At 45.1% G+C, this 26,430-nt stretch overlaps 1 protein-coding gene across 2 annotated transcripts in view; it reads right to left on the minus strand.

Moving 5' to 3' along the window:
* LOC106589273 (rho GTPase-activating protein 44-like) overlaps positions 1–26,430 on the minus strand; it is a 144,902-nt gene that overhangs the window by 11,971 nt on the left and 106,501 nt on the right. Inside the window, exons 2-17 of one of the 2 annotated variants that reach the window (XM_014179021.3) lie at positions 20,225–20,264; positions 18,757–18,876; positions 18,575–18,651; positions 18,056–18,167; positions 17,780–17,856; positions 16,797–16,908; positions 16,617–16,685; positions 16,376–16,457; positions 15,775–15,902; positions 15,569–15,680; positions 4,867–4,948; positions 4,623–4,703; positions 3,892–4,005; positions 3,540–3,631; positions 3,068–3,248; positions 196–216 (exon numbers count right to left, since the gene is read on the minus strand). In XM_014179021.3, the coding sequence (XP_014034496.2) occupies positions 196–216; positions 3,068–3,248; positions 3,540–3,631; positions 3,892–4,005; positions 4,623–4,703; positions 4,867–4,948; positions 15,569–15,680; positions 15,775–15,902; positions 16,376–16,457; positions 16,617–16,685; positions 16,797–16,908; positions 17,780–17,856; positions 18,056–18,167; positions 18,575–18,651; positions 18,757–18,876; positions 20,225–20,264 (1,500 nt within the window). The remainder of the gene's footprint in view (positions 1–195; positions 217–3,067; positions 3,249–3,539; positions 3,632–3,891; positions 4,006–4,622; positions 4,704–4,866; positions 4,949–15,568; positions 15,681–15,774; positions 15,903–16,375; positions 16,458–16,616; positions 16,686–16,796; positions 16,909–17,779; positions 17,857–18,055; positions 18,168–18,574; positions 18,652–18,756; positions 18,877–20,224; positions 20,265–26,430) is intronic. The other variant, XM_045710245.2, reaches the window with a different exon arrangement.

Below are 26,430 nucleotides of genomic sequence, written 5' to 3' on the forward strand. Positions count from 1 at the left end.
CAGCACTGTCTGTCAACAGCACTCTATAGGGAACATTGAACTATAGGATTACAAGTGTGTAATTTGGACGATAGCATAATCATGACTGGAATACTACTGGAATACTGACAGACAAATGATGACAGAGAAAGGCTTTCTTTCCACAGGCAGTTCAGACAAGGGTAAACAGAGAGAAGAACAGAGTAAGTAAAGTACCTTTGAATTTTCCTAACGCTGCTTGGTAGGACAAAAACATCACAATAAAAGGTAAGGATCATGAGAACCTCTGTTAATTGATTCAAAGCATCACGACATGTATATCAAAGTAACTGGGGGAGCAGTCGGGTCAGGGGTTGGGTCCAAGATGGAGGATCACCAGGTCGAGCCTTCAGGCTTGGATTGCAGGGGGTTATGCGAGATGGAAGTCATGCTGAGAGTAATGAGGTAAGGGATTTGAGGGGTGAAGATATTCCTTCCCAAAAGAGCTCCAAGCATGTCCTACCAGTGAGCCAATTAACCAATTAGGGCAACATTTCCCCACCGATGTAATAAATACCCCAAAATATCACCAACATACAGGAAGTCACTTGCAGCAGTGGTCAATGTGCTTGTTTACCATAAAAAAGCAATGTACAACTATGAATGGTTAAAGGCTACGTAATATTCCGATATTTTTGGAATCAATGACAATCTCACACACCAAGAAAAGAAACGGTCAAGGACATAGCATGACATCTCCCATAGTGCTTTAGAGAACGGCCAAGAATAAATAAAACCATAACAAAGGTATGGATTTGAATTTGGACATCAAATCTGGGAATGCTACTTCCTCATTGGTCTCAGTTTGTACTAGGGGGGCGAATGCTCCTTGTCCTGATCTTCCTGCCCTATCTGGAGGGGCGTGTGTTTCTAATGAGAGCAGCGCTCTATTGATTGGTCCCAAAAACAGTCCTCGCCAAGTTTAATTAGCTGGGTTTACGTGGCCCCTGAGCTGAGGGGCTCAGACGTCTGCTGAACAGGGGCCGACAAGACAGAGAGGTAATTTGAAAAGAGAGAGAGAAAACATGATTGACTTGAAACTAATCCTCCGTACAGCACAAGACTGCTTACTGCACCACCATAGACAAACATATTTCTCTGAGCTCCCTGTTCTGTCTGTCTGTCTTAGTGCATTTCTCTCTTTCGCTCTCACCCAAGATGAAGAATAATTTAGTGACATTCTCTCCACCCCTCTCATACCCAGACTGAACTCTTTACTAAGCTCTCCTTTTCACTGTGTGTACAGGGTTATATTATTATAAAAACAAAAACTATTGACATGGAAAGGTGGCATGATGCTATATCTAAGGCTTTCACAAAACACTCAAACCTCTCACTAGTTGATCAAACCATCAGCTTTCATCTGTTCATCCATACCTCAAAAGGCCCATTGTCCCCATTAACATGTCAACACAACTATCCTTAATTCTGAACTCTACTGCAATAACCAATATCACTAGTAATCCTTGTTGTCCAATGGTTCATGTTCCAGTTAAGAGTGTTCAGCAAGGACATTCACTTTTTAGTGACAGGGGGCAGTATTCGGAAATTCGGATGAATGACGTGCCCAAATTAAACTGGGCACGTCATTCGGGCTCAGAACGTAGGATATGCATAGTAGATTCGGATAGAAAACACTCTGAAGTTTATAAAACTGTTTGAATGATGTCTGTGAGTATAACAGAACTCATATGGCAGGCAAAAACCAGAGAAAAAAATCTTACCAGGAAGTGGTTTGTATTTTTTCAGGATGGGCCTATTCAGTATATAGTGACTTAGGGTTCATTTTGCACTTCCTAAGGCTTCCACTAGATGTCAACAGTCTTTAGAACGTTGTTTGAGGCTTCTATGGTGAACAGAGAGTGAACAAAGGAAGTTGGAAGTTGTTGACTCAGGAAAGGACATGGCCTCAATTGTGCGCGTTCACGTGAGAGGTAGCTGTGTTCCATTACATTTTTGAAGACATTTGAATCGTCCGGTTGGAATATTATTGAACTTTTATGTTAAAAAGGCCCTAAAGATTGATGCTATACATTGTTTGACATGTTTCTACGAATGTAAATATAACTTTTTTTTACTTTTCGTTGTGAAGTTTTCGGGGCGCTTCCTACATTTGGAGTAGCTTACTGAACGCGCTAACAAAGAGGACAAAAATGATGGACTTTATCAAACAAAACAACATTTATTGTGGACCTGGGATTCCTAGGAGTGCATTCTGATGAAGATCATCAAAGGTAAGTGAATATTTATAAGGCTATTTATGATTTTAGATGACTCCAAAATGGCGGGTATCTGTATTGCCTGCTGTTGTTTTCTGAGCGCAGTACTCAGATTATTGCAAAGTGTGTTTTCCCCGTGAAGCTTTTTGAAATCTGTCACAGCGGTTGCATTAAGGAGATGTTTATCTATAATTCTTTGAATAACAGTTTAATATTTTATCAACGTTTATGATGAGTATTTCTATAAATTGATGTGCTCATTCACCGGAAGTTTTTGGAGGAAAAGCATTTCTGAACATTACGGGCCAATGTAAAATGGGGTTTTTGGATATTAATATGAACTTTATCGAGCAAAACATACATGTATTGTGTAACATGAAGTCCTATGAGTGCCATCTGATGAAGATCATCAAAGGTTAGTGCTTAATTTTAGCTGTATTTCTGGTTTTTGTGACGCCTGTCCTTGCTTGGAAAATGGCTGTGTGGCTTTTATTTTTTAGGCACTGTCCTAACATAATCTAATGTTTTGCTTTTGTCGTAAAGCCTTTTTGAAATCGGACAATGTGGTTCGATTAAGGAGAAGTGTATCTTTAAAATGGTGTAAAATAGTAGTATGTTTGAGAAATTTGAATTATGAGATTTTTGCTGTTTTGAATTTGCCGCCCTGCTATTTCACTGGCTGTGTCCCGCAGGTGGGACGGTAGCGTCCCACATAGCCCAGAGAGGCTACGGGAAGACAGGCGGTTAGGTAGTTGACTTCAGAAAGAGGGATTTAAGAGAGATGGAAAAGGTAGGGCAAGACAGGTACAAGACGAGTCGGATCTTCTTACCCATCCTTCTTATAGAACTCTAGCATCATATTGTCAGTGGCCACACTGAGCGGACGTCGGCTCTGGTCATTGTGCTTGCGATCGGAATGGTCCATATCCGGAGAGGGCATGGAGCTGTAATTGGCATTGTGGTTGGTGTGGACCGGGCTGCCATAGTTTCCTGTGACATTAAACTCAATCTCTGAGAGAGAGGAAAGAGATAGGTGAGGTGATTACTTTTGTGACAATAAACATGTATCCCATTATAAGAACTGAATCTTAAAATTGTGAATAGGTCTCCTACGGCCCCTTAAGTTGACTGACTGTCATACTGTATATGTAAGAGCAGGTGCCTGTATATGTAAGAGCAGGTGCCATTTACCCACATACAGAGGGTGATACAGGGACATTAAAGCAACAGTATTACATTCTAATGGATGAGATAGGCGGTCGTGGCTTACAGAGGCTGAACAGACACTGTGTCCTCTCTCACCTCCAGGGAAGAACCAGTCAGCGTGCTGGATGATGGGCTCAATAATGCCTACAATCTGCAGGGAGACAGTGGTCATCGTCTCTGTAATGTTCCTGGAGGGAGGGAGAGGAAGGCATATGGAGGATTTAGTTTAATTTGATGAAGAGCGATTGCCAGACAGTGAATTCAATGCAACTGTTCAGCACTGGAAATTATTAACTTGAACCTTGGAGATATGAGTATTATTTAATTTGGATTGTTTTATCTCTTTAAGTCACTATCAATGACCAGGAAATGCTTTTAAAATAAGGTACTTTATGTATAGTCTCTATGGTGTGACTAAATAGTGTGTTAAAGATAGGTGAAGTCCTACCCTTCCTGCGTTGTCCACAGCAGGTTGGGACCCAAGACTATTGCAATATTCCCAGGAGTCATTTTATTGTCATCCTGGTAGTCATCTAACTTGGCGAGGAATTTTATTAAATACCTGAAAAAGAAACAATAAAACTAACAAAACGTTTGTTTTTTTCGATCATGATCATTCATGTACTGTATACTGCATTGGCTGACAAATCTCTGAATCCTACAAACTATTGTTTTCTGGCTCATCTAAGATGAACCGATTGTTCAGACAGAACCCCAGGCAGCTCATTTCAATTGGGCTATGACAAGGACAGGTTTGACAGGTGTTCGCAAAAGAAGACAACCTAAAAATATGCCCATTAAGTGAGATTCAATGATGACACTGACAAGCACTGCAGTCTGTCAGCCTTTGGATTTCTGTTTCACCCGTACACCCTCTACTCCCACTCTTTTTGATCATATGTCAAGCTCCTGCAACCAATATTCCATGATGCTATCCTTGATCAAGCAGCCAACACAGAGAAACACAAAAAGCACACCCAGTTCTGGCTGCTTGAAGGCTATGATGAACTCCTCACCAGTTCAGTGCAACTGCTGATGTGAAAAGAGCAGCGAAGGAGAGAAACAGTGAACGGTGATTGAAACTGAAATAATTTAATGGTCAGGCAAGTGCCAGGAAAGACCAGAGAGTGAAATGGGTGCGGGACAGAGAAAAAATTAAACACAGATAGGGCAACTTACTTGAAGTTGTTGCCATTGGCCAGGGGTAGTTTCTCGCAGGCTGTGAGGAGGGCTTGGAGTCTCTTGTCCTGGTCTTGAATGCTGCCAGACAAACCACAAAATAACAGCTTAGCGTGAAAGAGAAGCCCCAAATCCAATGATCTCATACTTTTCAAGTAAATAAAGAATCAGCAGCATAGAGTATGAATCACACACAATGAATAAACATCAACTAATGGCGGCACCATTACAAACTGATACTGACTTAGAAGCTTGGATCCATTCATCATAAAGTTCAAAGGTCATCAGTGGCTCAGGGAGTTCCCGTAGGTAGGATTTCAAAGCACCTGTTGGGATGAGACAATAGGAGGGTGAGGGAAAGAAAGATGGATAAACAGAGAGGATGAGGGTGGTGTGTGTGCTGAAAATGAGAGGGAGTGCTTGAAGTAAGAGAGTAAGAAATAGTAAAATGGCTAATGTGTAGGCCTAAAGACATCAGTGCCAAGGGATGAAACACTTCATAAAACACACAGACACAGAAATATGGAGAAAAGGGGGGATGGGGGGGGGGGGGGGGGGGTGTAGGTCTCTAATGCAACTATTTCTCCTGGGATGTATTCTATGTGAAGGATGGACCAGGACTTCAGGATGTCCCTTGCATTCTGATGGAAACCACAACAGCTGTGCCACCATTCTGTGTGTAGAGTGTACAGTTGAAGTCAGAAGTTTACATACACCTTAGCCGGATACATTTAAACTCAGTTTTTTACAATTCCTGACATTTAATCCTAGTAAAAATGTTGTGTCTTAGGTCAGTTAGGATCATCACTTTATTTTAAGAATGTGAAATGTCAGAATAATAGTTGAGAGAATGATTTATTTCAGCTTTTATTTCTTTCATCACATTCCCAGTGGGTCAGAAGTTTACATACACTCAGTATTTTGTAGCATTGCCTTTAAATGGTTTAACTTGGGTCAAATGTTTCAGGTAGCCTTCCACAAGCTTCCCATAATAAGTTGGGTGAATTTTGGCCCATTCCTCCTGACAGAGCTGGTGTAACTGAGTCAGGTTTGTAGGCCTCCTTGCTCGCACACACTTTTCCGTTCTGTACACACATTTTCTATAGGATTGAGGTCAGGGCTTTGTGATGGCCACCCCAATACCATGACTTTGTTGTCCTTAAGCCATTTTGCCACAACTTTGGAAGTATGCTTGGGGTCATTGTCCATTTGGAAGACCCATTTGCGACCAAGCTTTAACTTCCTGACTGATGTTGCTTCAATATATCCACCTAATTTACCTCCCTCATGATGTCATCTATTTTGTGTAGTGCACCAGTCCCTCCTGCAGCAAAGCACCCCCACAACATGATGCTGCCACCCCCATTCCAGAGCAGGTTTAACCTCTCTACTGTTAGAAAGCCGGATCAACTAAGAATACCTAAGAGTGAATTAAACTATTTTGAAAACGCAATTAAGGGAATTAACTGGAATGATCTCTTGTCCTATACAGATGTGGAAGCGGATAGTCAGGTTTTTCTATCCACAATCCAGACTACAATAAATGGTTTCCTTAAGAAAATAAAATCCAAACCTGGCCAAAAGAGCACTCTTCCTTGGCTAAATGGAGAAATCTGGAAATTGATGAAAAAACGAGATTATGCTCTAAAAACAGCCCTAAAATCCAAATTAGAGCATGACAGACATAGGTTTACCATGTTGAGAAATAAGGTGATGAAAGAAATCAGACAGGCCAAAGCAAACTTTTTTATTAACATAATTGGTGAAGCAAAGGGAAATTCCAAATTGATCTGGGAGAATCTTAAAAAGTTAACAGGGAAAGACCACAGTAACACTGCAAAAAGACTAGAAATCATGGTGAATAACAATCTAACACAGGATGCAGTCGAAATAGCAATAGCCTTCAATTCCTACTTTATTGACTCTGTCAGGGTACTGACACAGAACCCCTCCACTGGTTTCTTGGGCTCAGTGCTAGTGAATGACGCTCAACCTGTCTTCATCATAAGGGAGGTTTCTGAGTCAAAGGTGAACAAGGTGATTAGCTCACTAAAGAACTCTAAAGCCAAAGATGTGTTTGGGCTGGACTCTACCTTCCTTAAAAACTACAAAGAGTCACTCATTGGCCCCATTACTAAGGTCACCAACACATCTATTGGTCTGGGGGTGTTTCTCTGTGAGAGCTTCCCATGTCTGGAATACACTGCCATCAGACACACATAACTGCACCACCTATCACACTTTCACAAAAAAACATGAAGACATGGCTAAAGGTCAATCAAATTTGTGAACATAATCCTGTAACAACCGTTGTCATGAATGGACCAAGGCGCAGCAGGTATGTGGATACTCATGTTTTTTTATTTTAAAAAAAGGAGTAAAGTATCCACTGGACAAAACAATAAAGACGACAGCAACAGTCTTGCAGGCACATACAACGCAGTGCAAGGACAACTACCCACAATCCCAAAGAAAAACACACCCTTCTATATAGGACTCCCAATCAAAGGCAACACAACACACCTGCCTTCAATTGGGAGTCCAATCAACAACACAAACCCTTAACATACAAAAAACCTGCCACATCCTGACCAAAACTGATACAATATCTCCCTCTGCTGGTCAGGACGTGACAGTACCCCCCCCCCCCCCCCTCAAGGTGCAGACCCCGGAATGCACCTAAAAGAAAAAACAAACCCCCAAACAACAACAAAAAATCCCCCTAAACAATAAGGGAGGGAAGGGAGGGTGGCTGCCGTCAATGACGGCACTGTGCTACACCCTCCCTCCCCAACCCACCTCTCCAGGAGGTGGCTCAGGTGCAGGACGTGGACCTCGCTCCACCTTCGGCGTCGCCCACTTCGGTGGCGCCGATAGCTGCGCCGGGCAGACGGGCCACTCGGGCTGACCCTGGCAGACGGGCCACTCGGGCTGACCCTGGCAGACGGACCACTCTGGCTGGACCGGAGGACAGGTGGGCCACTCGGGCTGGCCCGGAGGACAGGCGGGCCACTCGGGCTGGGCCGGAGGACAGGCGGGCCACTCGGGCTGGGCCGGAGGACAGGCGGGCCACTCGGGCTGGGCCGGAGGACAGGCGGGCCACTCGGGCTGGACCGGAGGACAGTCGGGCCACTCGGGCTGGACCGGAGGACAGTCGGGCCACTCGGGCTGGACCGGAGGGCAGTCGGGCCGCTCTGACAGCTCCGGGCAGTCGGGCCGCTCTGGCAGATCCGGGCAGTCGGGCCGCTCTGGCAGCTCCGGACTGGCGGGCAGCTCTAGCGACTCTTGACTGGCGGGCAGCTCTGGTGACTCTTGACTGGCGGGCAGCTCAGGCGACTCTAGACTGGCGGGCAGCTCAGGCGACTCTTGACTGGCGGGCAGCTCAGGCGACTCTAGACTGGCAGGCAGCTCAGGCGACTCTTGACTGGCGGGCAGCTCTGGTGACTCTTGACTGGCGGGCAGCTCTGGTGACTCTTGACTGGCGGGCAGCTCTGGTGACTCTTGACTGGCGGGCAGCTCTGGAGACTCTTGACTGGCGGGCAGCTCTGGTGACTCTTGACTGGCGGGCAGCTTTAGCGACTCTTGACTGGCGAGGGTGGGCTGACGCACTAGACGCCTGATGCGTGGGGCTGGTACTGGACGTGCCAGCCTGGAGACACGCACCTCCATGCTAGTGCGTCTAGCGGGAAACACCGGACCGTCGAGGCGCACTGGCGGTCTTGAGCGCAGGGTTGGCATCACCCCTTCCGGCTCGATGCTCCCCTCACCCTGGCACATGCGGGGCGCTGGTACAGGGTGGACTGGCCTGTGCATCCGTATAGGCGAGATGGTGCATACCTCAGCGTAACATGGCGCCCTCCACCTCATACGCACCTCCCTGTAATCACGGGTAGCTGGCTTACGGCTCTTCCTTGGCCTGGCCAAACTACCCGTGTGCCCCCCCCAAAAAATGTATTGGGGGTGCCTCTCCGGCTTCCTCGCCAGCCGCGTTCCAGCATAACGTTCGCGTTGGTTCCTCTGTCCAGCTGCCTCCACTCTCCTGAGTGCCTCCACCTGTTCCCATGGGAGGCGATCCCTTCCGGCCAGGATCTCTTCCCAAGTGTAGACTCCCTTGCCGTCCAGGACGTCCTCCCATGTCCATTCATCCACCCTGTTCTCCTGTGGCCTCCTCCTCTTCCGCTGCTTGGTCCTTTGGTGGTGGGTAGTTCTGTAACAACCGTCGTCATGAATGGACCTAGGCGCAGCAGGTATGTGGATACTCATGTTTTTTAATTTCAAAAAAAGGAGTAAAGTATCCACTGGACAAAACAATAAAGACGACAGCAACAGTCTTGCAGGCACATACAACGCAGTGCAAGGACAACTACCCACAATCCCAAAGAAAAACACACCCTTCTATATAGGACTCCCAATCAAAGGCAACTCAACACACCTGCCTTCAATTGGGAGTCCAATCAACAACACAAACCCTTAACATACAAAAAACCTGCCACATCCTGACCAAAACTGATACAATATCTCCCTCTGCTGGTCAGGACGTGACAGTACCCCCCCCCCCCCCCCCCCCTCAAGGTGCAGACCCCGGAATGCACCTAAAAGAAAAAACAAACCCCCAAACAACAACAAAAAATCCTCCTAAACAATAAGGGAGGGAAGGGAGGGTGGCTGCCGACGTGACAAATCCCTAGCTGTGTATTGCCGCTTTCCATGTTGTCTGTTGTCTGTAGCTTGTGAGGTATGGAAACACTTTGTTGCTTTTATGGATTTTCTCTTGTTTCTTTTTGTGCTATGTTGCTGTGTCTGTATGCTATGTCTTGCTTGTCCTATGTTGCTCTGCGTGGTCGAAGGAGTGCTCGGGCAGATGTATAGGGGTTTCCATCGGTGCGACTATGGTGGAGGGTCCAGACCAAGTCTCTACCGTGCACATTCCCTCATAGTACGCCGATTTGGCTATCGAAGGCGACTCAATTACCACCTCATCGACGAGGAGACTGTGCGATAAACCTCCATGTTGAAGCTGCACTTCCCCGGAGTCACTTGTATCCCCTGTCTCAGGAGGAGACAGTGGCTATGGAAACATACGTCACTGAGTCCTTGAGGCAGGGATACATTCGGCCATCCAAATCACCTGTCTCCTCGAGCTTCTTTTTTGTGAAGAAGAAGGAGGGGGGTTTGCGCCCATGCATTGACTATATAGGTCTAAATTCCATCACGGTGGGTTTCAGTTACCCGCTACCTCTCATCACCACGGCGGTGGAGTCATTTCACAGGGCGCGCTTCTTCACAAAACTGGATCTCAGGAGCGCGTACAATTTGGTGCGTATCCGAGAGGGGGACGAGTGGAAAACTGCATTTAGTACCACATCTGGCCATTATGAGTACCTCGTCATGCCGTATGGGTTAAAAAATGCTCCCGCCGTCTTCCAATCCTTTGTGGACGAGATTCTCCGGGACCTGCTCGGTCAGGATGTGGTGGTGTACATCGACGAAATTCTGATTTAATCCGCCACACGCGCCGCGCATGTGTCTCTAGTGCGCAAAGTGCTTGGGCGACTGTAGGAGCATGACCTGTACGTCAATGCTGAGAAATGTGAGTTCTCCAAACAAGCCGTCTCTTTTCTGGGGTATCGCATTTCCACATCCGGGGTGGTGATGGAATGTGACCGCATTTCGGCCGTGCGTAATTGGCCGACTCCCACCACGGTGAAGGAGGTGCAGCGGTTCTTGGGGTTTGCCAATTACTACCGGAGGTTTATCCGGGGCTTTGGGCAGGTGGCGGCTCCCATTACCTCACTGATGAAGGGGGGGCTTTAAGTCGGCTGAAGGCTCTGTTTACCGATGCGCCAGTGCTGGCGCATCCGGATCCCTCTTTGCCATTCATAGTGGAGGTGGACGCGTCCGAGGCTGGGGTGGGAGCCGTTCTATCACAGCGCTTGGGTACGCCCCCGAAGCTTCGCCCCTGTGCTTTCTTCTCTAAGAAGCTGAGTCCGGCGGAGCGTAACTATGATGTAGGGGACAGGGAGTTGCTACCTGTGGTAAGAGCCCTGAAGGTGTGGAGACATTGGCTTGAGGGGGCGCGACACCCTTTTCTCATCTGGACTGATCACCGTAACCTGGAGTACATCCGGGCGGCGAGGAGACTGAACCCTCGTCAAGCCAGGTGGGCGATGTTCTTTACGAGATTTCAGTTCACGATCTCGTACATCCCAGGTTCCCGGAACACTAAGGCCGACGCACTGTCTCGTCTCCATGACACTGAGGAACGGTCCACCGATCCCACTCCCATACTTCCAGCCTCCTGCCTGGTGGCACCGGTGGTCTGGGAGGTGGATGCGGACATCGAGCGGGCGCTACAGGCGGAACCTACTCCCCCTCAATGTCCCGTGGGTCGGAAGTACGTCCCACTCAGTGTCCGCGATAGGTTGATTCGGTGGGCGCACACGCTACCCTCCTCGGGTCATCCAGGGATTGAGCGGACGGTGCGGGGTCTTAGTGGGAAATACTGGTGGCCCACCTTGGGGAAGGACGTGAGGCTCTATGTCTCCTCCTGTTCGGTGTGCGCCCAGTGTAAGGCTCCTAGGCACCTGCCTAGAGGGAAACTACAGCCCCTCCCCGTTCCCCATCGACCATGGTCCCACCTGTCGGTGGATTTCCTCACCGACCTCCCGCCGTCTCAGGGGAACACCATGATCCTGGTCGTTGTGGATCGGTTCTCTAAGTCCTGCTGTCTGCTCCCTTTACCCGGTCTTCCTACGGCCCTGCAGAACGCGGAGGCCCTGTTCACCCACGTCTTCCGGCACTACGGGGTGCCTGAGGACATCGTCTCTGATTGAGGCCCCCAGTTCACGTCCCGGGTGTGGTGGGCGTTTATGGAGCGACTGGGGGTTTCGGTCAGTTTGACCTCAGGTTTTCACCCCGAGAGTAATGGGCAGGTAGAGAGGATTAATCAGGATGTGGGCAGGTTTCTGTGGTCCTATTGCCAGGACTGGCCAGAGGAGTGGGCGAGGTTTGTGCCATGGGCCGAGATGGCGCAGAACTCTCTCCGTCACTCCTCTACCAACCTGTCACCTTTTCAGTGTGTGTTGGGTTACCAGCTGGTCCTGGTGCCCGGCATCAGAGCCAGATGGAGGCCCCTGCAGTGGAGGACTGGGTCCAGCGCTCTAAGGAGACCTGGAACGCCATTCAGGAATCCCTTGAACGGGCCAGGGGACGACAAAAGGAGAGCGCTGACCGCCGCCGCAGTGAGGCCCCCGTGTTTACCCCGGGGGAGAGAGTCTGGCTCTCAACCCGGAACCTGCCCCTCCGCCTGCCCTGCCGGAAACTGGGTCCGCATTTAACCTGTTATGGCTAGGGGGCAGTATTTTCACAGCCGGATAAAAAACGTACCCGATTTAATCTGATTATTACTCCTGCCCAGAAACTAGAATATGCATATAATTATTAGCTTTGGATAGAAAACACTCCAAAGTTTCTAAAACTGTTTGAATGGTGTCTGTGAGTATAACAGAACTCATTTGGCAGGCCAAAACCTGAGAAGATTCCATGCAGGAAGTGCCCTGTCTGACAATTTCTTGCCCTTCTTGATTATCTCTATCCATTACAGAGGATCTCTGCTGTTACGTGACACTTCCTACGGCTCCCATGGGCTCTCAGAAGGCGGCAAAAAGCTGAATCGTGGCTTTGCAGGCTCTGGCTGAAAAAAAGTAGCGCGTTTGGGTAGTGGCTGGTTACAGTACTGTGAGACTCAGGCTCGTGCCCGCGTCGACAGAATGCTTTGTTTTCTTTCGTCTGTTTACCTAAACGCAGATTCCCGGTCGGAATATTATCGCTTTTTTACGAGAAAAATTGCCTAAAAATTGATTTTAAACAGCGGTTGACATTCTTCGAAGTACGGTAATGGAATATTTAGAAATCTTTTGTCACGAATTGCGCCATGCTCGTGACCCTTATTTACACTTCGGATAGTGTCTTGAACGCACGAACAAAACGCCGCTGTTTGGATATAACTATGGATTATTTTGAACCAAACCAACATTTGTTATTGAAGTAGCAGTCCTGGGAGTGCATTCTGATGAAGAACACCAAAGGTAATCAAACTTTTGTAATAGTAAATCGGAGTTTGGTCAGGGCTAAACTTGGTCGGTGTCTAAATGGCTAGCCATGATGGCTGGGCTATCTACTGAGAATATTGCAAAATGTGCTTTCACCGAAAAGCTATTTTAAAATCGGACATATCGAGTGCATAGAGGAGTTCTGTATCTATAATTCTTAAAATAATTGTTATGTTTTTTGTGAACGTTTATCGTGAGTAATTTAGTAAATTCACCGGATGTTTGCGGGGGGTATGCTAGTTCTGAACGTCACATGCTAATGTAAAAAAGCTGGGTTTTGATATAAATATGAACTTGATTGAACAAAACATGCATGCATTGTATAACATAATGTCCTAGGGTTGTCATCTGATGAAGATCATCAAAGGTTAGTGCTGCATTTAGCTGTGGTTTGGGTTTTTGTGACATTATATGCTAGCTTGAAAAATGGGTGTCTGATTATTTCTGGCTGGGTACTCTGCTGACATAATCTAATGTTTTGCTTTCGCTGTAAAGCCTTTTTGAAATCGGACAGTGTGGTTAGATTAACGAGAGTCTTGTCTTTAAAATGCTGTAAAATAGTCATATGTTTGAAAAATTGAAGTTTTGGGATTTTAGAGGAGTTTGTATTTCGCGCCACGCCCATCATTGGATATTGGAGCAGGTGTTCCGCTAGCGGAACGTCTAGATGTAAGAGGTTAAAGTCCTGAGGAGAATAAACGAGGCGTGTTAACCCCTCGTTTCATGTGTCTCTCCTCAGGCCGGTGGTAGCTGGTCCACTGCAGGACGCTGAGGTACTGGAGGTCCCTCCGCCCCCCCTAGACATCGGGGGGGGGGCCCGGCGTACACAGTCCGGTCCGTCTTGGACTCCAGGCGCCGGGTAAGGGGCCTGCAGTACCTCGTGGACTGGGAGGGGTACGGTCCGGAGGAGAGGTGCTGGGTACTGGTGGAGGACATCTTGGACCCATCACTGATGCGGGAGTTCCACAGCCTCCATCCGGATCGCCCTGCGCCTCACCCTCCAGGTCGTCCTCGAGGCCGGCGTCGGCGCGCTGCGGGAGCCGCGCGTCGGGGGGGGTACTGTCACAACGTCGACTGAAGATGGTGCCTCTCCTCTCCGCTGTCATCGTCGCCGGCCTACTAGCTGCCACCGATCCTCTGTTCATTTTCTTTTGGTTAGGTCTGGTTTAGGTTTGCACCTGTAATGTGTTAGTTCATTAGTGGGGGGGGTTATTTAGTCTTTCTGTTTAGGTTTGGGTTTGTGCGTGATTGTTTTCGTCAGGTTTGTTAGGCTGGGGTTAGGTGTTTTTTCCTCTGCCTTCGTGTTTGTAAGGCTGCGAGTTTTGGGCTGCGCCCCTACTCTGTTTTCAGGCTCTTCCGTTATTTGTATTGTTGCCCTGCCTTACCTGTTTTTGGCAGTTGTGGATTGTGCCAATTAAACGTGTGTTCACGGACATTAGTCTCCTGTGCCTGACTTCACCCCTCCTGCTTCCTTGAGTACCCTTGACATCTTCCTTGCTGAGCGGCCTTTCAGGTTATGTCAATATAGGACTCGTTTTACTGTGGATATAGATACTTTGTACCTGTTTACTCCAGCATCTTCACAAGGTCCTTTGCTGTTGTTCTGGGATTGATTTGCACTTTTCGTACCAAAGTATGTTCATCTCTAGAAGACAGAACACATCTCCTTCCTGAGCGGTATGACGGCTGCGTGGTCCCATGGTGTTTATACTTGCGTACTATTGTTTGTACAGATGAACGTGGTACCTTCAGGCGTTTGGAAATTGCTCCCAAGGATGAACCAGACTTGTGGAGGTCTACAATCTTTCTGAGGTCTTGGCTGATTTCTTTTGGTTTTCCCATGATGTCAAGCAAAGAGGTACTGAGTTTGACGGTAGGCCTTGAAATACATCCACAGGTACACCTCCAATTGACCCAAATGATATCAATCAGCCTATCAGAAGCTTCTAAAGCCATGACATCATTTTATGGAATTTTCCAAGCTGCTTAAGGCACAGTCAACTTAGTGTATGTAAACTTCTGACCCACTGCAATTGTGATACAGTGAATTATAAGTGAAATAATCTGTCTGTAAACAATTGTTGGAAAAATGACTTGTGTCATGCACACAGTAGATGTCCTAACTGAATTGCCAAAACTATAGTTTGTTAACAAGAAATTTGTGGAGTGGTTGAAAAATTTGTTTTAATGACTAAGTGTATGTAAACTTCTGACTTCAACTGTATGTGTAGGCATGGCGGTGTGTGTGTCTATCTGCACTAGATAAACACATTGAATGCAAAGCAGTTTGAATCCCTCCAAGGAGCATCTTTACTATGGCTGACCCTGTAAAACAATAGATGTCACTATACCTATCCGGTATATGTGACAATAAAACATTTAAAAAATGTTATTCCCTTTGTTAGAAAGCGCTACGCTGTTGACTTGATTCTGATGTGTTTAGACTGGGTGACGTGGGACATGAATCCGCCTTGGTACTACTCTTCCCTCAGGAGAGGGTTGCAAATGGGCTTACCTTTTGGTGCTGGTTCTGTGTATCACCCTGGTTAACATGGAATCAATAGAAATGAACATGGAAGAGGATTCAGAGACGATCCTTTTCAAGGCTCACTCAGGGTCTGTGTATTCACAGGTACTCACACAGCCAGGATCATAAGAAAGCTGTGTATAAGACCTAAGTTGAAGTTCTTAGGTTGACAGGGAGCCCTTGATAACCCGAATAGACTAGGGGCAGGTTTCGGGATGATCTCCATGACAATGTCAGCTGGCATGATAATACAGTGCAGAGTGAAAGGAAGTGAGATATTTTGGGGGGGGGTTTGGTTGCCAACTCACCTGCGATGGAGTGAGGGTCTGCAGAGTACTCCTGTACGTCCATCACCCCACAGTCTAGAGACGCCTTGAGCTTCTTCAGTTTGGAGGCCGAGGGCGCTACTCTGAACAGGCCCTGGAATGGGACAGGGACACAGGAGGTTAGGCTAATAAGTATGTTGTCACTTGGTAATGGGAAGACATACTGATAGCGTGGAATACACACTGACCTCTTCCTGCATGCCACACTCCAGCAGCATGGTGACACAGGCTTCGATGGGGAAGGCAATGTCCCGCCCGCTGAGGGCAAGGTGCTCCTCTAAGGGTTTCCCATAGCATGGCTTCTCCACCCAGGTCTCTGTCAACCCCAACACACACAGCACCAAGGTTACACAGTCAGCAGGTTAATCAGGTTATTACTAAGGTTGCCTCATACACACTATAGCTTCTGAGCAATCCCTATTGACTTTAAATTATACATAAAAAGTTAACGAAAAGCATACTGCAACCACAGATATGGGTGCATTGTGAATATCAGGGTTGGGTTCAGTTCCATTTAAACTACAGAAATTCTGTGAGTTAATTGAAATTCCATTCATGAATTGAAATGTCTTCATTAAAAAAAGAAATGGCCCTTTTCAAATTCAAATTCACAAATCTAATTTCTATTCATCTCCAGAACTGACTAAATTTAAATGGAATTGACCAACCATGATGAATAGAGAGAAGATGTGCACCAGTGCTCCTACTGCAGGGTTGAATGAGGACAGAGATGGTGTAGTGTTTGTGTAATGAGTGAGGGCCGGGTGGGCACTGGGCAGACAGACTCACCCTGGTGGGCTTTGATCTGAGGCAGAATATTCTGGAGGAGCTCTAACGACTTCCTGTGGTACTCTGCCTGCACCTCTATCAACTAGAGAGAGAGAGAGAGCAAGAGAGAGAGAGAGAGAGAGAGAGAGAGAGAGAGAGAGAGAGGAGAAATAGAGAGAGATTAGTGTATTTTCTGTGTCCCTGTTTGTACCTCAATGAAGACATAGTGAGTGCTATTAGAGAGAGACCGTTCAGTCCTTACTGTCTGAAAGTAGCTTGCATAGTCAATTTCTTTGGCCACAAAATTGTACATGTCTGCTGATAATTGATCCTGGAAAAATACAAAAGGATAACTTCAGAAAATAAACAGCGATTTCAGAGAAAACATCTTGAGGAGCGTTAGAAAGAGAACGAGAGCGAGGAAAAGGAGATGTAGACTGACTCGACAGATCTCCATTCGATTGGCTGCTTCTTCCATCTCTTCCCTGAGGTGCTCGCCCTTGGCCCCTGGCTGCACGTTGCTGGACATACCAGACTTGGAGGACTGGTGGAACCTGAGGGGTGGAGGGAAGAAAGAGGGGGGTTACACATCCTATGCAAACATATAGACATCCGCTGCTTCCCAATTCTCTATCGTTATGCCCTAAGTGTGCACTTGTTCACTTCCCAGTCTGTCTGTGTCTGTCTATCTGTCTGCCTTCCCCTCTCTCCTCTCTATCCTACCCACTTGTCCATAGTATCTCTCCCCCTCTCTCTCTGGTTTATTTGTATGTGTCTGAGAGGTCTGAGTCACAGAGCAGAGATAATGTCCACTGCTGCCAGGGGAGCTCAATGCACACAGCAGGGTGATGGGAAAAAACTCGGCACACATTTGGGTCAGCAGAAGAAACTGCAGGAGCTCTGTGAGGAAAATGCATTACATTTCCCCAATGTCTTGGCCCCTAATGTGTGTGTAATATGTATAGGTCAGACTCAGCACAGAGGCAGAGGCTGTGGTTGCAGTCTATCCCTGAGCCACAGTCCTGAATACGGGAAGGGCAGTGGAGAGATACAGAGGTATACCGGAAGCGTGACTGGTAAAGGAAATCCAGGTAAAGGGAAGAAGATCCACGGAGAGCCAAGGTGAGGGGTATATTAAGGTGAAGGGGTATGATGAGGTGAGTATTTGAGGGGTGGAGAATGTGGCCACGCCTAGATCTTCACTGTACAATATGGGCGATCAAACAGTGACATTCATGTGGAATGCTGTAAAGAGGTCAGTTCACAGAGGATCGAGTTGCTCCCTGTTTTGGAAACGACGAGCAAATCACAAATCATTTTTCACACACAGATACACACAAAAGAAAGCACCTTGAAAATCACACATAGAGACTCCTCACATACTGACACAGACACCCACACACACTGTCAGCCAGCAGCTCGTACCTTGTGCGTGCCGAGTCCATGTCCAAAACCAGTTTTGCTAAATGTTTCCTTTGTTTCTGGATGTTGGGGATTTCCACCTGAGTGAAATCACATTATAAAACAAAGACACTTTACTCTGGTTTGTTCTGTAGTGTGAGAGATTGGAGAGAGACACGCGGGCATTGTCATAGGAATCATGTTCTCACAGCTTGTGTAGCTTTGTAGGTGAGATAAATTTGCAGTGTAGTCTTCATGACCGTGGTACAGATGATGGTTGTTATGGTCTACAGTAAGTACCTCTGCCAGTTCGTATAGGGGTTCCACCACGTCTCTCTCAATAGTGAACTCAAACAGGATGAGCTCCAGAGCCATCTTCTCCTGTGTCTCACCGCACAGCTTCAGCATCTTCCTGCAACCGGCCAATGAGAGGCCAGAGAAAATAGCACATAGCCAATTAGATCACAAAACAGGACCAGACCTCATTTCACTATGTGCTATCACTATGGCAAAGTCCACACCTTCACAATAATGGATAAAAGTGTTATATTCTGTAAAAATTTGCTGATGCAATACAATAAAGTCATTAATTTGACAAGAGCTCAGTCTTCACTAGCAATGACCGTAATAATCGCTCTGCTGCTGATTATGTGTCATGATCATGAATCAGGCCTGGTTCACTGGGTGACACCGCCACGTTTTCCATGTCAGCACACTTTTAAAAAATCCCATGACGGATGTGGCAGATGATCAGTCTGTAATTAAGGAGATGAATGTATGTGTGTTTGTGTATTTGTGTCTGTTTGTGTGTGTTCTCACCCCAGTAGCGAGTCATCGCCCAACACTGCTGCTCCCTCCACCAGACATTGTGCTAGTGTTGTGAGGGGTAGCTTTTTCTACACAGGAAGTGGAACAGGAGAACATGTACCACACTCTCTGTCATATCAATGTCAGCATTACAAGAAGGAAAAGGAAAAATACAGGCAGACAGGCAGACTCACCGAGGGCGATCTGACAGATCTCTTCTCCACATCCACCCCCTGTTGGCCCTGCAGACAGGCGGTCAGCTTCTTGTGGGTGCTGTGGGACACCTGCTTGACCAGCTCCAGCCGCTTCTCCACCTGACGGAAAGACAGTAGGACAGGGCTCAGTAAGCTGGGCATCTCTCTACAGACGGACACACAAACAAACACACACACACACACAGGTAATCTGAAGTGTGCCAAGTAAGTGTGCTCTTTGAGACTTAAGTGTTCCCTACACGGCTACACTCATCCGAAACCAATCCAGTGGAACCGATGTCACATCCATTGACGACTTCATTCGTCTGTAGCAATTATAGCCAGTAGCCTAGTCTGGGCACCAGTCTTTTTAGCTAACATAACATTCCAATCCTGCCATTTGCCAAATGACAGGAGTGGCAAGGACTGGAATGAAATAGGTGAACAGAGACAGCAACCAGACTCCCTCAGTAAATCAGAGGGGATGTTCAGACTTTGTCTCCCATTGCTGATGAATTTTGCCTTGGGGAATTCGACACCCATTTCACACATAGCATACTCTGTTTTAGGGTTAGAGTTTCACATTCAGGAAAGAGGTATGACCTACTTGCAGTTCACACACACACAGCAAACAGGCATATCCTAGACCTACAGTATCAGTCAAACGTTTGGACACACCTACTCATTCAAGACTTTTCTTTATTTTGACTATTTTCTACATTGTAGAGACGCAGAGTAGGTGATGGGATGATCTCCGCATGTGTGGTTCCCACCGTGAAGCACAAAGGAGGAGGTATGATGGTGTGGGGGTGCATTTTCTGGTGACACTGTCTGTGATTTATTTAGAATTCAAGGCACACTTAAACAGCATGGCTACCACAGCAATCTGCAGTGATACACCATCCCATCTGGTTTGCGCTTAGTGGGACTATCATTTGTTTTTTTAACAGGACAATGACCCAACACACCTCCAGGCTGTGTAAGGGCTATTTGACCAAGAAGGAGAGTGATGGAGTGCTGCATCAGATGATCTGCCTACACAATCACCCAACCTCAACCCAATTGAGATGGTTTGGGATGAGTTGGACGGCAGAGTGAAGGAAAAGCAGCTCAGCATATGTGGGAACTCCTTCAAGAGCGTTGGAAAAGCATTCCAGGTGAAGTTGGTTGAGAGAATGCCAAGACTGTGCAAAGCTGTCATCAAGGCAAAGGGTGGCTACTTTGAAGAATCTTAAATCTAAAATATATTTTGATTTGTTTAACACTTTTATGGTTACTACATAATTCCATATGTGTTATGTCATAGTTTTGATGTCTTCACTATTATTCTACAATGTAGAAAATAGTGACAAATAAAGAAAAACCATTGAATGACTAGGTGTGTCCAAACTTTTGACAGGTACTGTATATCAGGCCTTTATAAGCACACAAACACACACACAAAATGGCTTTTTTAGTAATTTCTTACTTGTAGAAGGTCTTCACTTAATACTTCTGTTTTTTCAGCTCTGCGATGAAGATGAAGAAACAGAGACGATTAGTGTGGAATGGGGAATTTGGGGATACATTATATTACAAGTTATCGTGGGAATTGGTAAATGTATGCACGTACCGATGAATCAACGTAATTAGAGAGCATTTTCATTTGGATAATTCATTTCCCTGATAATCCCTTGACCTAACCATATCAGGAAGGTTTACTTTACTAAACAGTGTGCTAAAGAAAAAAATGTAACATTCTTCTGAGTAACAGCCATTTGGCTGCCTTATAGAACAAACTAGGCCAAGCTTCATTTGGGACATTTATGGTGTGTAGTGAATAGAAATCTGACAAATTATGTCACCCACTCCCTCCTGTCACAGAATATTGCTCAATACTGTACAACAAACATAGGTTTTCTGTTTACTTTAGCTAAGTTGCCATTTTGTCAGTTACTTTGGTATAACGGAGAATGGTGTTGCTAAGATCACTTGGATGAACATGAATGTATATTTTCAATAAGGTGAATAAACAAAATAACTCACTAAAGGTAGAGTAATAAATAAATAAAAAATCACAAACATATGGCATGTTCATGCGTTGAGCTAACCATATAACAGGAATGTTCACTTTACATTGGGGGAGATCTCAGCCACAAAGTCATAAACTCTGCCTATTTCTTCTTCTTCTTCTTTAAGGTGTTATGGCAGACTACAGCTATCGGTGTATTGCCGCCACCTACTGTACGGGGTATTGCTACCAAAAAATATTCATTTCCATGAAGGGGGGGGGGGGTCGGGCGAAGATCATACAAAAAATGAAAACCATCCCACTCCTTCAGTCACTCACAGTTCAAATGTCATTCCTGAACAGGCTACGGTGCCTGTGAGGACGGAGCATTCATCGACAGGATTCCTTGTAATACCTCTGCTGTAAAGTCCCAAAAAACGCTCAGCCGCACTCACAATGATGCCTATTTTCTCTGATTTCCTCTCCGTTTGTGCTGTGCAGTTGATAACCAATACAATAAACGCTACAAAGTCCAACTTCTTCACATGCAACATGTCAGAATCCCTCTGTTGACAAGGAATATTATTTGGCGCCTATACTCCTACTGCCATTTTTGTTCAACTTCACTCCTTTCTGCCACTCTTCTCACCACCTCTGTATAGGAGACATACTGGACAGCCCTTATTCTTACCACCTCCGTCTCCTTCACCCTAACAGGACACTTCAGAAATTCGGGTGCTTGTTCGCCACCACAATTGCAGCATTTAAGCTCAGCTGGCATATAATACCCCTCTCGTCTACATCCACTTGACACATGACCAAATATTTTGCATTTATCACCCTGCATGGGTTTGGGCACGAAGGCTCTCACGGGGTATCTCATAAAACTATAATCCAATAGTGTTTCTCTACTCCAGTCCTCCAGTACCCCCCAACAGCACACATTTTGGTTGTAGCCCCGGACAAACTCACCTGATTCAACTCATTGAGGGCTTTGATGATTAGTTGACAAGTTGAATCGGGTGTGCTTGTCCGGGGCTACAACAGAAATGTGTACTGTTGGGGGTACTTGAGGACTGGATTTTGGAAACACTGATCTAGGTGATGAATAACAGGAGAGGCTGGAGCGGAGACTTGGTCTTTTTTCCATCTTCAGCAGCCTCTCTGTGCTAAGAGTAGCAGCGTGTAGCTCCCTATGGCTTCTGTTTAGGTCTTCTGCAGTACACTTCAACACTTAGCAAATGAAGCTGTGTGTTAGTGGGTGAAGGTGTGTGGGGGTGGGGTGAGTGGGTGCGTGAAGAGTACATTATAGTACAGTGTCAACGTAACTCCATTTATGAACAATCATCAATCATTTCTGTACTTCTTCTTGGATGTAAACCTGAGTGCATATCAGTGGGTACCAGAACGGTATATATATGGATCTGAATGTTATTTAAAGTGTTCTTTGGCTGTCCCCATAAGAGAACCCTTTGAATAATTTGGTTCCAGGTAAAGTCCTTTCAGTCTACAGGTGAACCACTGCATAAGAGAAATAGGAGTTGAATTATCCTGAGAGACGTGCCCCTCTCTGGAATCAACATGGAAAGTACATTGGATTTGGAAAAGGTCATCATCCAGTAGTGTTTTCATCTCATTTCTAGCAGCATGGTAAACATTGAAATTAGGGTAAAACTGAATTGACTTAACCAGACTAGGTTGTTACATCAATCTAATTTCAACATAATCATCAGAACTATGTATACGTTGAAATTGCATGGAATATTTTTCATCCTCTATTCAATATTTACTGGGTGGTTGAAATTATGTTGAATTTCATATTTGATTAGACATATTTTATTTGACCTTGTTTCAATGTTTATATGATAATGGTAAGTCTGAATCAACGTCATTGTTTCAACGCCATGCTATCAACCTGAAATAAGAGGTATATTTATAAAAAAATGTGAAGCCACAGTCCAATGATTCCTGCTTGAACAGTGACTCCTACTGGTGTATTAGGGGTAATGCACTTCAATGAGAACAAGTCTACCTTCCAGAAGCCTACCTCTATGTACCCCTCCTTAACTTTGGAAACAAGCTGTGTTTGTTTTCAGCTGAGCTCTCATGTCAACACATTTAAACATTGATCAGTTTCCACACTCATTTGCGTCGGATCCCTAAATAACATTGAATAGTTGAAAGTAACTCCTTTAACTTCTCTTACACTATCTGATATGTGAAGGACGTCATCTCAACGTGAAGCTAGGTATACTATCATTTGTCTATGGTTGATTGGATCTTTGGAAGTTGAGCAGTAGTTACCATTCCCCCTATAAATAGGATGCCAAATTCATGATATTTATAATAAACTTTTACCTTTGGATATTGTATTTTATATATGTTATTCATAATATAGGCTACACTATATACAGTGCCTTCAGAAATGATTCATACATTTTACATTTTAGTAATTTAGCAGATTCTTTTATCCAGAGCGACTTACACTTAGTGCATTCATCTTAAGATAGCTAGGTGGGACAACCACATATCACAGGCATAGTAAGTACATTTTTCCTCAATAAAGAAGCCATCAGTAAATTCAGAGCTAGGAGAGGGATATTTAAGATACTCTTTGAAAAGGAGGTTGCTGGGGGGAGGATGGCTCATAATCATGGCTTGAATGGAGTCCATGGAGTGCTACCAACCACATGGAAACCACAAATTTGATGTGTTTGATACCATTCCATTAACTCCATTCCAGCCATTATTATGAACCGTTGTCCCCTCAGCAGCCTCCACTGTATTCAAATGTTGTTGTGTTACAGTCTGAATTCTAAATGTATTAAATATTATTTTTCTGCACCTGGATTGTGCAACCTTTGCCCATTATTCTTTTCAAAATTCTTCAAGCTCTGTCAAATTGGTTGCTGACCATTGCTAGACACCCATTTTCAGGTCTTGCCATAGATTTTTAAGTTGATTTAAGTCAAAACTGTAACTAGGCCACTCAGGAACATTCACTGTCTTCTTGGTAAGCAACTCCAGTGTAGATTTGGCCTTGTGTTTTAGATTATTGTCCTGCTGAAAGGTGAATTCATTTCCCAGTATCTGGTGGAAAGCAGACTGAACCAGGTTTTCCTCTAGGATTTTGCCTGTGCTTAGCTCCATTTCATTTATTATTTTTATCCTGAAAAACTCCGCAGTCCTTAACGATTACAAACATACCCATAACATGATGCTGCCACCACTATGCTTGAAAATATGGAGAGTGGTACTCAGTAATGAGATGTATTGGATTTTCCCCAAACATAACACTTTGTATTCAGGCTAAAAAGTTAATTGCTTTTGCCACATTTTTGCAGTATTACTTTAGTGCCTTGTTGCAAACAGGATGCATGTTTTGGAATACTTTTTATTCTGTATAGCACAGGTGTCAAACTCATTCCACAGAGGGCTGAGTGTCTGTGGGTTTTTGCTCCTCCCTTGTACTTGATTGATGAATTAAGGCCGCTAATTAGGAACTCCCCCGCACTTGGTTGTCTAGGGCTGAATTGAAAGGAAAAAACTAAAAGCTGCTGGCAGCCCACAGGAATATTATTTGCCCCCCCCCCCCAAAAAAAATGGAATAATGATGAATATTATTCTCATTAAAAATAATAATAATAATGCAAAAACTCCCAAATGCAATTTCCCAAGAAGGAAGTTACCCTACCTAAATAATGCAAAAGTTACATTTGAACTTAATTCATGAGGAGAGAGAACACAGGAGACAGTCAACTAATAAAGCAGGCAGTGGACCATTTTGTGGTGCTGAAACGCAAAGCTGCAACGTCAGCGCCATCAATAGGAGGTGAAAAGTGCCTGGTGCTGAAAATATAGCTAACTTGTTATACAAGTGTTGCACAGCAACAGATGGAGAAAACCTACACCAGTTGAGTAATTCATTTCAACAATAATCTTCATTTTAATGTGACTTTACACATAACAAGAGGGCTTAATTGGAGGTAGTCTATGAGGCTTAACAGCATCTTTCACAATAACAAAATATACACTACCGTTCAAAAGTTTGGGGTCACTTAGAAATGTCCTTGTTTTTGAAAGAAAAGCACATTTTTTTGTCCATTAAATTAACATCCAATTGATCAGAAATACAGTGTAGACATTGTTAATGTTGTAAATGACTATTGTAGCTGGAAACAGCAGATTTTTCATGGAATATCTACATAGGCGTACACAGGCCCATTATCAGCAACCATCACTCCTGTGTTCCAATGGCACGTTGTGTTAGCTAGTCCAGGTTTATCATTTTAAAAGACTAGTTGATCATTAGAAAACCCTTTTGCAATTATGTTAGCACAGCTGAAAACTGTTGTGTTGATTAAGGAAGCAATAAAACTGTCCGTCTTTAGACTAGTTGAGTATCTGGAGCATCAGCATTTGTGGGTTCGATTACAGGCTCAAAATGGCTAGAAACAAAGAACTTTCTTCTGAAACTCATCAGTCTATTCTTGTTCTGAGAAATGAAGGCTATTCCATGCGAGAAATTGCCAAGTGTCATGACGTTGGCCTGTGGGTAAGGTTTATGAGCCCCCCCCATAAATACCTTTCTCCCTTCCCCTCTCTGACCCTACTGAAGGACTTGAATAGCCTGTGTTAAATATTGAGAGTCTGGGAACATCAAACAAATGGGCAAAAGGAACCATATTTTGGTAATAAAACCAGTTGGAAATATGCTTGGGAACGTATGTCAGTTCGGTTGTCATCTGAAACATTATGACTGATGACAGGACGACATAAACTGTACCTGAGAAAGTATACACCCTCTAGTTATCAGAGTAACATGGAATTGTTATGCAATTGAAATGTTTGATATTGAAATTGTTTGTTAGGAGATTAAATGTAATTTTAGCTTCCAAATGAGAGATTTGGGTTTTCATAAGGAAAGTGCCCTGCTTGATCAGTGGCCCACCCCTGTGAAGAGGAGGGGTTATAAACGATGAAACACATCCTTTCCCCTCTCCACTATATAAGCCTTTGACGAAAAGATAACCAGGATGTTCCAGTACGTGAGGTCTGCAGCCTCTACGTTAGAAGGACACACGTCAAGTACAGAACTAAGCCAACCTCGGCGTGAGCTTTGGTGGCGAATGATATGAACTTTGAGCTTATTCACTACAGAAGTGATACTTCCTAGCCGTTGAGTTAGCAGCGTCCGCTGTAGACGGGGGCTAGGAAAGGACGGACGACGGATCCAGTCTAACAGACGGACGAAGATACCACCACGTATCCAATTTACCACCAGAGACATTCTTCCGAGGACAGGAAGATCTGTTGGCCAACCCGGCCAGCATCTACGACCAATCTACCGAAGCGCAGCTCAGAGTAAATATTTATTGCATTTTCCTTTTCCAAATGGGCGGTCATTTAGAATGCATAAGATAATGTATTTACGATAGCATAGCTGCTGTTTCTGTGTTCCTAAATCTTCCCGCTCTTTCATTCAAGCCCAACCCCCTTTCCTTTGTGTAACCAGCCATCATGTATGACATCATTTGTATTCGGTGTATTTGTAATTCTGTGTAATTAGTTTAGGTATTTAGTAAATAAATAATTAAACCCAATTTTGTATTGCTGATTCAACTTGTTAGCCAGGGTTTGTGAAGATAGCCAAGAATTTACAACTTTCATTATGAGACTGAAAA

This window comes from Salmo salar, chromosome 28 (genome assembly GCF_965601325.2).
Source record: "Salmo salar chromosome 28, fSalSal1, whole genome shotgun sequence".
In the NCBI taxonomy this organism is placed as follows: domain Eukaryota; kingdom Metazoa; phylum Chordata; class Actinopteri; order Salmoniformes; family Salmonidae; genus Salmo; species Salmo salar.